The following is a 10,582-nucleotide window of genomic DNA, read 5'->3' as shown; positions in this document are numbered from 1 at the left end:
TACTTCATGTGGTGCTGAATTCGCGAAAAGATGTCTCATTTTGCTGAGTACACCAAGCTTCTTAGAAGCTAATTTAGTTTTCCCTTCCAAATGATCACAAAACTGATGTAGAAAGTTTTGTCCTATGTTCAATGCGCACTTGATGACGCTACGCTAAGGAGAAGTGGAAAGGAGTAAATAGCTATCCAGAAGAACAATAAAACACATTTATGGAAGATCTTTTTGTAATTAAATATATAAATTATACTATTCAATATTATTTTGATATTAAGAAATATACAGTATATTAAAACAATTGAACCGAATCATTACAGAACCAGAGTTCGCAATACCGACGGCTCTCCGACCATTAAGGCTTTATTCTGTGAGTTCAATGCCCTCTCTATTTGCCACTCTCTCAATGTTTTCACTTGAGTGCCCGGTACAACATTATTGTCTATATACTTCGTTCTATACAACTCATCCCGGAATATTCTCAATTGTTCTCGAATGTACGAAACGGGTATTTTGGATATTGCTAATAGTTTTGGTTGTGAATCGACATCATCAACGTTCTTCGTTCGATATAATTCGTATGTTAGGTACTTGTCGTGTGCTTGCGGTTTTCTTAGGAATATAGCGTAGTCTTTGCCAACGTGGAGTTGTCCTTGGAGGTTGAAGTCCGACTTGAACCCGTCGAGCATTTGAAATAGGCTGTTTAGTCTTACGGCATTTGCTATGTATGCTGTGAGCAATATGATGGTTGGATGCTGAAATGTACTTGTAGGTGAGATTCAGAAACATTTAACAGGTATGTATACGACTTATCACTTATATAAATAAGTGAAAATATTTTGATTTATATAAAAATAAATCTCATATATATAATAATTATTACTAGTACTAGTTTTATATGTTGTTTGGGTATTGCATAACATATAGAAATTTAAAATTGACAACACTGATATATATTTGATTATGACTAACTATACAGTTAAAAATTCAAAAATATACTTTTATGGGGCAATCATATCTCTTAACCTGAAAGTTTTTTCTATGAGCAGTTCGCAGTTAAGGGCATTCAACTTAACTCTGAGGTCACACATTCGACCCTCGGCTATGCACTGTGTTTTCGATACACAGCGATCAATACCTACGGCTACAACTCATAAAAGGTATTTTTTATCTATTACAATCTATATCCCTAACATGGAAGATATATTATAGACATGTATGAAATTCCATTTACTATATATTTAATGGGAGGGCGAACCTGTTGGTGTTGCAAGCTGTAAAACTGTTGTATTTATATTTCTTATATGAAGCAGCTGAACTCATAAAAGGTTGTAGTGCCACATTCACTTACTATAAGTAATTCTCTATACTACGTGAGTGTATTAACAACTTCATTTCATTAATATGGAAAATCGAAAATTCACAATACGTACATGCATGACGTCACAGGAATATTATTTTAATTCCAATAAAAAATTACTGCAGAAATATGAAATTGTGAAACGACGCATCAAACCATCTATGAATATTCAACATTTAACTCCGTGCGAAATAAAAACCATACAATATTTTATTTTACGAGGCTTTAAAGTTTAATGTTTGGATTTTTTAGTATTAAATTTGTGTCAACAATATAATAAAATATATTTGCATACTGTTATCGCTCAGACGGAATGAGACTTGAATAAGGAATTGTATTGAAATAATTTATCAATATACTTTTCGAATATAATAGGATTACAACGTGTGGAGTTATTTCAAAGTTTAATAATATAAAATTATTGGAATTTAATAAAATGTTCTTCATTATCTATATTCGTCCGAACCCAATAATTAATCCACAATCAAATCAGACCGTGACAGTCGATCAATGTAATCCATGGAGCCATGGATATCTTGTATCGACAGATGGCTATTACATTCCGTCGATTGGTTACTAGCATACTTTTATCAATATTTAGATTAAGATATCTATCTCAGATGGTCAAAAATGAATTGAGATAGGTTATTGGGTTTGGGCGATATATTATTAGTCTTAATCAATCTTTATTTGCCTTTTCACATACAATTCTTATTTTGAAATGCAGATAGTAACAGTAACTACGTATTATCTACACTGAGACTTTAGATCCTAAAATATAAAGATAATTAAAACCGCAAATGTTACCTGTTATCAAAATAACATACAGCGTTATACGAGAACAGGCGATTAAGCTGGCCTTAGCGCTGTAATAAATTTTAGCTATCGTAATTAATAGCGTGGCTATTAATATTTTTACTCATTAGGTTCAACATACGGTTGGTAATGGGCTTTTAAGGCTCCGGAATTACTGTTTGGGCGTGTTAAGTTAGAGCATACTGCAATATGTATGCGACTTAATAAGTCGCTTGCATTTCGAAACATTATCTTTAACTATCCAACTGATGGTAGTATTAACGTGTAAATTAATCCCCCGCGGTAGTCCCGGACCGCGTTATAGGTAACGATAATTAACTATGCAAAAACAAGGAACTCTAATTTAATAAAGTAATTTGTTTAATTTTATAATAACACGATTGAATAATAATATAAAATGTGCAAATGAAACAAATTTTATTCAAATATAATTAAATGTAGCATCTCAACAAAATTGTAAATCCCCAGATTATTCTAAATTTGGAAAAATATTATATTATTATTATTATCATTTAACAAAGACTTTTATAATTAACTATGACTGAACATTTTATTAATTAAAATAACTATATTGGTTTTTTCAAATGAATTGGAGATCATATGCTACGAAGCTGCCATGATAAATGGAGCAAAATATTGACGAAATGGTACCTTAGTAAAAACGAAAAAGAGGCCGACAGAGCAATAGATGGTAGTACGAACTTAAAGTAACAGCATGCTACAACTGAAGGAGAGACGCAAATGATAGTGAACAGTGGATAGAGTAGAGGAGGCCTTTGCCAAGAGGCACACCGAACTCCGAGATATATTGTAGTGAAAATTTATTAAAGATCACAGATCACAGAGTTCCGAAATATAAATGCTTTATTATTATTATCATGAATGAACATTTTATTTGATTTCAAACAAACAAGAGCCATTAATTACTGCATATTGGACTTTTGAGTATAGTGATGTACCTTCAAAACAGTTTAAGTAGTATGAGCGTAAATTCAGTACGCCTTCTAAGAAGTTACTGATTTTTGAAAATGAGCAATACAAACCATACATTTCTATAGAGACCTATTTGTTTTTACACTGGCTGAGTTCAAGTTCAAGAGTTGCTTGCTATATTGTTAGTTAGATTTAGGCACGTTTTCAATGTTTTTTATGTAGGTTAATCCTTGTGGGTATTATCGTGACATTCTATCGCATTAGTAATAATTGTTAAGATAGAATATGATGTGTAATAAATAAATTAATCTTACCTATTATTTATTTTAATCATAATATGTGAAATATCTAAAGCAAGAACCTGTGTTTATTAAGTCCTGTTACTGACTCAAAACCAATGCTTCCTTATCTTTTTTGTACCATGCCCCTCATTTTTAGAACAAAAAATGTGAAAAAAATAATTTGGAATTTGTTAACGAAACACATTAATATTAAAAAAAATATCAAATGAAAATGTCATATTAAAATTACAATATTTTTCTAATAATTTTCAAATAGCCCCTCTTAACAATCAAATTGGGGCGTGGGCCTCACGTTGGGAAACATTGCTCTAGATGATAATACATTCTAATTAAGGCATACAACATAATTAATGCGAGTTCTGGCCAAAAGTATTTGTTCAGTGATGATGTTAGCTTAAAAATAACTATTGAAACTCTACGACCCTGTTTAGTTCGTTTACATAATTTAAAACTATAAATCAAATTACACAAATATTACGAAAGAGAACATTGTTAACTAAATCCTACTACATGATATATTTAAACTGTAAGATACTCAGTATGTATCAAGTATTTATTAGTACTAGCTAGTACGTACTATATTAGCTCGTAACTAGATTTTGTTTTGTGTTATGAATCGTTTAAACATTTAAGGCACCTTGACAAGGGTAGTGAATGACACGTTATCGTTCCGTCTTCCAGTTGAATTGCCTCTGACCTCAGCCTTATCGGTGTTCCTATAAATTCCTGGTCGCTTTTGAGTGAGATGGATCGGGGTACGATTCAGTAAATTTTAGATTTATTTTGCGCACATTTTGTTTACAATACTACATGTGCCAACATTGAAAGAATTTATATTTAATCAATTAAATGCAACTGAATCATATAGAGTTATGTTGAAGCATAATAATTCTTCCAGCCATAATCCATTCGTCCTATGGGATCTTCTTAAGTTTATATGTAATTTAATTTATTATCTGAACTTTATTCATGTTACTAAACATAATAAACAAATTTATAATTTTCTTAACCTAATTAGTCATAATAAAAAATCAATAAAAATAAAATAGAAACAAATTTAAAAACTTTGGTCGCATCTGGCAGCATTTTCTTTGAGTATTGCTATAATATATACGTTGAGCGAGGAAAGCACTAGCTCTTGGGTCACCGATACTTTCTACTAGGCGCCATCTTAACTCTTTAATTATCGCCTGTGCATTTGAACCCCACGACCCAAGAGTCTCTTCTCCACAGCGAACAAAATCGAACTTCGAGGAAAAACTCTAATACTTGAGCCGTGAATTATTTTCCGTCGTATCAGCGGCCACCCAGCTTTTTTGATTATCTAAATTATATAAAATAAAATAAATAAATATAAGCTCATTCCAAATTCATCACTTTTTAGTCCTTTATGTGTCGTGTTTTTTAAAGTTCATATTACATTTACAAAGTAAATTAAATTCCAAGTTTTGGGTACGAAATAATAAGATAAATAGAGAGAGAGAGATATATATATTTCACGTACAAACATTTTTCGATATTTTTCGGACGTGTCCCATTTTTATGAGCTTCAGTTACAAATAATTATTTGCTAACTTTTAGTTCTGTTAGCACATTGTTAAGCCAATTATCACACATTGCAATAGGAAAACGAATAATTAAAAATCAATGTTTTATTCGTATAACACACAATACCCAACAATAAAAACGAAAATTCGTTCCAACACCTTACATCGGATATTTTTATTCTTTAAAAAGTTGGTGACTAAATTCTATTTTTACATGGATAGTATAACAAACACTTTTCATATTTCATTTCGACAAGGCGATTAATGTTAAACAACCAGGTTTAATCCATCTCTTAGACCACAAAGAATAAGAGTTTTGATAATAAAGGCGTAACATCAATACCTGATAGTCCATGGTCATCATCTTCGCGTTTATCTGCCTCTTATCTTATAAGTTTAGTTACCTTTTTCGTTAAATTTACTGAAGAATTCATCGTTCAACAGAGATTTAAGTTTCATAAAAATATTTCAACCGAATTTTTTGCTCTTTTGATAAAGTATTGGGAAAGGCTGGTAAACTCAGCCTTTGGCTAGATACGAGCCATATTCGAACAGCAATATTAAACTAGGCATCTCTTTGAAAATATTCTGGATTTAAAATAGTTTTCTTCTATTTTGGTATACCAAACCTTTTACAAAAAACTTTGTTTGTAAGAGACAGTGTTTTTAATCAAAATACAGGTTTGTTAAGAAATCATAATTATTATTACAACTTAAATTATTGACGTGTATTACATGCTTGTTAGCAAGGTACGTCGTGTAAGGTGGTGCGACGCCAGCTTGCTTAAGAAACGTTTTGCCGGAGAACTTATGAATGATTAATTTGAATTTTAAACCTTGTAATATTCTAAGTAGTAGTTATACGCGTCAGTCTATTCGTATGTTATACTTTCATACAGTTTTGGTTGAATGATGATGATAAATCATATAGAGTTGGTTATACGTTTAAAACTATATGCAATCGATCACTCGAAAAATTTCTGAAAAATTTAACAAAGATTCCTAAGAATTAAATTTCTGTATGAAATATTTCAAATAAATTCCCGACACACGATACCCTGAATATAGTGCCAGAACCCGAATTTTTTTGCGCCATTTCATACAAATGCAAAATGAGGTTTCATTCCACACAACCCATCCTTATCATTGAGTGGAATATCCAGTAGCCGATATTAGATTATGATCATACCACAAATATCTCACTAAATGTTACCTTAGTTACTATGTAGAATGGTGCGATTTATTGAAAATTGTGTTCTAGGTTTGTTCACAAATTCGATTTTAGAATCAAACCGACTTTGCACATATTATCATTAAACTGGGCGATTAAATTTTGATACTAGATTCTATACAGTTAAATTTAATATTTATTTATTAACACTTATCATTAACTTAATATAAATTAAACATAATTAAATTAAAATGAGGGCAACTGGCGGCCTTATCGCTTTCTAGCGATCTCTTCTAACCAACCACTGTGAAAAATATATATTTAATTATATAAGAAAAACAAGAAGTGCAAAAGTACATAGTGTATACTAAGTAACGATACTAACGACATACCGTTTTTTCATAAAAAATAAAAAGTATCAAATGTCACATGAGTTAGAACGAAAGTTCACAGATACGATGTGGACAGGTAATGTTTGTACAGAAGAAAATTAGAGGGAGTTGGAGAAGGAGCTAAGCTAATAGGGACTGGAACTGAATACTATAGCATCACTGCTAATACCTTAAAGGATTCGCCAAGAATCATGAGATAGGATTTCAAAAAACCATACAATTTATAACGGAAGTATAAAATAAATATATCATCTGATGTCCTTCAAATATAACGTCATTAAAATTGTTTAGACAACGTCCCCAAACACAATTTGAAAATAAACATTTCCCAAGCAACACACAAGCTTGTATCGTACAAATTAACCGACATTTTTGTCGTTTTTGCTTGAAATGTTGTGTCTATTAGCAAAGCTTTCGTGTTTCCGCGATACAATTTCACGGTAATGGATCACGATCAATCTTTTGTGAAATAAAAACAGCGCACATTCCGCTTGTTTTGCGGCACAAAGTTAAAATGAGTTAATTGGACGGGTAGGTATGTATGATTTGGATTTCCGGATTGAGATTTTTTGCTAACCGTATTTACACAATTTATTATTCATAATATTGTTGGTTTTGATATAAAATCATTCTTAAAAGAAAATCGTATATCGGTTAAAAATTTAAATGTGTTATAAAGTGTGTATATTATGTGATACAATAAAATATATTTATTGGAATCGAGAAGTGTTGCCCTAGTGGCTTCAACGTGCGACTCCCGTCCTTGAGGTCGTAGGTTCGATTCCCGGTTGTGCACCAATAGACTTTCTGTCTACATCGCATTTAACATTCGTACGAACGGTGAAGGGAAACATCGTCACGTTACCAGCGTATTCAATGACAGTTGGGTGAAGTAGAAGACGTACCCTTAATAGTCCAGTGAAAAACAAAAAACAGAAGACGCTCACCAGAAACCTGGGGTGATGGAATAGCGGTAGCGAGGAAGGGTTAGAAAATGTTGGCGAGGATGAGAGTGAAAGAATTTGGAAAATATTGCTAAACAGAATAACATGTATTTAATCTAATCCTGATTATGTAGTATCCGAATACAGGTTATTTTTTTTATTTAACGTCAGGACAGTTTTAGAATTTAAAATTAGTTATAAACTTGTGATATACATTGAAAACATGTAAAAGTTTACGTATATATTATTTTCTTACCCTATTAGTTTTTTGTTGTTATTGTTTACTTTAAACATACTTTTTTTATGTAAATATAATAAATAGATACTAAATTACGAAATTCATTTCGTTGTTTCGTTTCGTTTCGTTTAATTTCGTTCGATGTTAGGAAAAATTTGAAAAAGTATTATTCACATACAAGATAGAGAGTGTATGTAAACTACTTTATATATGAGATGTTATTTCTATGTTTGTCATAAGAGTAAAGTCAATTAGAACATTTTCTACTTGTTCCGCGATTATTTGTAAATTTTCCGCTTTCAAATACGAATACGCACGATTCATTCCCATAACTATAATGGGTAACAATGCAACTCGACTTTAACAAATATGCCTCTATCAGATATTCTGTCACTCGATAAGGCACGAACAGTTTTGGGGATCGGTTGGGAAACTGAAGAGACATTAACTTGAAATAAACGACACTTAGATGATGTACGTAGTAGATTGGGCCTTAAATAATTCGAGAGTAAGACGTGTGAGCGAAATATAGACATATATTAGAGTGACGGAGACAAATGTATTTGCTTTGTGTATGTGTATTAAATAGTTTGACTTCAGTTACTGAAGCCAGACAAATAAGTTAACAGTTAAAAAACGTTTGAAAATATAGAGAAAAAACAATATGTAAACAATTGTTTTTGTTCCGCAGAAATACATTATATATACAATCAAAATCATTTTTTCATGTAGTACAATAATGTACACTTATGAGGTCAAAAAAGAAATATACCTTGAATGCTTCTAATTTCAATGAAAGCTTAAGCCAGTTATTAATTTAATACGATGTTTTTGTTAGTTCTAAATATGCCCACGGAGCGCTGCTTAAGTTGTCTATGCTGTTTTATTTTCCATTCTAAACGTACTGAAAATATTGTTTCGAAATATCAAACAATCTACGCACTTAAGAGGCAAAAGAACAAATGTTTCGTAAATATTGAGAGCTATTGACTATTCAAAACGTCCTTTGAAATATGCATTCGAAAAATAAAGCAAAATAAACAATAACCAGGTCTTTTTTAGTTATTATAATTCTTTATATAAATCAAGATAGAAGCTTGTTCTTGTGAAATGTTTCAAAGGTAGTTTATCTAAAAACATGTTATGACACAACTTGAACAAGTTCACTTGTTCTTATAAAATGGATCTGGATTGTGGAAGAAGAATTAAAAACTTAATTATATAATTCTATAATTAATCCATCTAAGATTAAGTATAGAATTTATGAAACAAATATATATATAAATGTGTCTCTTTTACAAATCTAACAAAGATAGACAATAGACTAATATTTTTGTTAAGAATTCGATTAAAATTAATTAAATAAAATTTTAAAGAATATAAGTATCTTTATAAAATACAACGGAACGAAGCCTACCTGAGTGCCTCACACACGTAGCCACTTTTATGAACCGGAAACGGTCCGTGTGAGCTGAATTAATATCCGGTTATTTCGATTAAACGGTTTCATTTCCACTCGTGAGTGCCACGGATGAATTGTACGTATATTTGTTTCATTATTGACATTAATTTAATAAATTACATCAATTACTTAAGTTTATTTGAGTTTTAAAGGCGTGTTTCATTAATACTGAATACTTTTAACCTACTTCAACAAATAAGGGTGTGTTGGACACAAACACCTAGTTGGGTCAAACTCTAGTTTTTACCCAAATTATCTTAAAGGTTCTTTCACAGGTCGCTTTAACAGTAAATAGTGAATAATGTCTTCCAGTGGATGATCTTTCTAAGGAATTACGACTTTGATAATAATAATAGTCTTTTATTTTGGATACTTAAACACATTTATATTCCTATCATCTCATTATTTTTAGGTACCTGTGATCCTTTCTTGGCGACATCCTACAAATCCCACCATTCTTGTTTGTACTTTAAAAAGTAAAATCAGTAGTACTGAGTTGACTCCTAAGTCCTAACATATAAGATACGGCGTTTCGGTTCAATGACACTTTATTTCTCAAATAAATACATTCACTTAGCGAGAAAAATTAGAGTAGGTAAGTTATGTAAATGTGTTATGAAATTATTTAAAGATAAGTTAATTAAGTAAATTAGTTTTTAACAACTTGTATAATATTATTTAAAAAAGTGCAGGTAGCTCGCATTGATGTTACAACATGCATTATGTGACTTTATTACTCAAGATGTCATATCAATATGGAACATGGTGTAATGGTTCAATGGCAGCTCCTTAAAAACATTGTGTAAAAAAAATTGGCGATTAAAAAGAGTGGCGGAGAGTTTATTGCCAGTTCTTCTCCGCCCTTGACTTGAGAACTGGCAGTAAATGTAAAATTAGAATCATTTAATGTATATTTCTTTTTTTGACGTTCATAAGTGTACATTATGTTACCTATATGAATAAAAGATTTTTGATTTTGAGATATAAATAAATGCTAGAAATGCCCTTATGATGTTTCGTAAATACATATTTCATTCAAAGTTCATTTAATATAAAAAATATTATGAAATTTTAATGACATGTATTCAAGTACAATTAACCCTTGAATCATGACATCAATTAACGCATGCGTATTCATTACTCATTGAAATATTCATACGACAGATAATTGATCTCGAATTCTGAATCTAGATTATATTTTAATAAATAAATACATCGCCTGCTTAATAAGCTCACACTATTTCACAACAACACAACAATATTATACTACTAACCTTATGTACGAATATAAAAAAAATCAGTGGCGCTACAACCTCTTTAGGTCTTGGCCTCAGATTTCTGAATCTGATTCACGATCATTTTTAAATATTATAAATATAAATACACAGTGAACAGCGGCGGCGTGCGTGCCAACAAGCGCCAC

At 31.0% G+C, this 10,582-nt stretch overlaps 1 protein-coding gene across 1 annotated transcript; it reads right to left on the bottom strand.

Annotated features, from left to right (window-relative positions):
- Positions 1-264: 264 nt before the first annotated feature.
- LOC123689919 lies at positions 265-1,577 on the bottom strand. The gene is made up of 2 exons (XM_045631959.1): positions 1,428-1,577; positions 265-749 (listed from the first exon to the last, which is right to left on the bottom strand). The coding sequence occupies exons 1-2, from the start codon at positions 1,431-1,433 to the stop codon at positions 309-311; spliced, it is 447 nt and encodes a 148-aa protein (XP_045487915.1). The 5' UTR covers positions 1,434-1,577; the 3' UTR covers positions 265-308.
- Between the last annotated feature and the right edge of the window lie 9,005 nt (positions 1,578-10,582).

Source organism: Pieris rapae, chromosome 17, assembly GCF_905147795.1.
Source record: "Pieris rapae chromosome 17, ilPieRapa1.1, whole genome shotgun sequence".
NCBI classification, from domain to species: domain Eukaryota; kingdom Metazoa; phylum Arthropoda; class Insecta; order Lepidoptera; family Pieridae; genus Pieris; species Pieris rapae.
The sequence above is the reverse complement of the archived record's forward strand: the minus strand, read 5'-3'. Positions and strand labels throughout refer to the sequence as shown.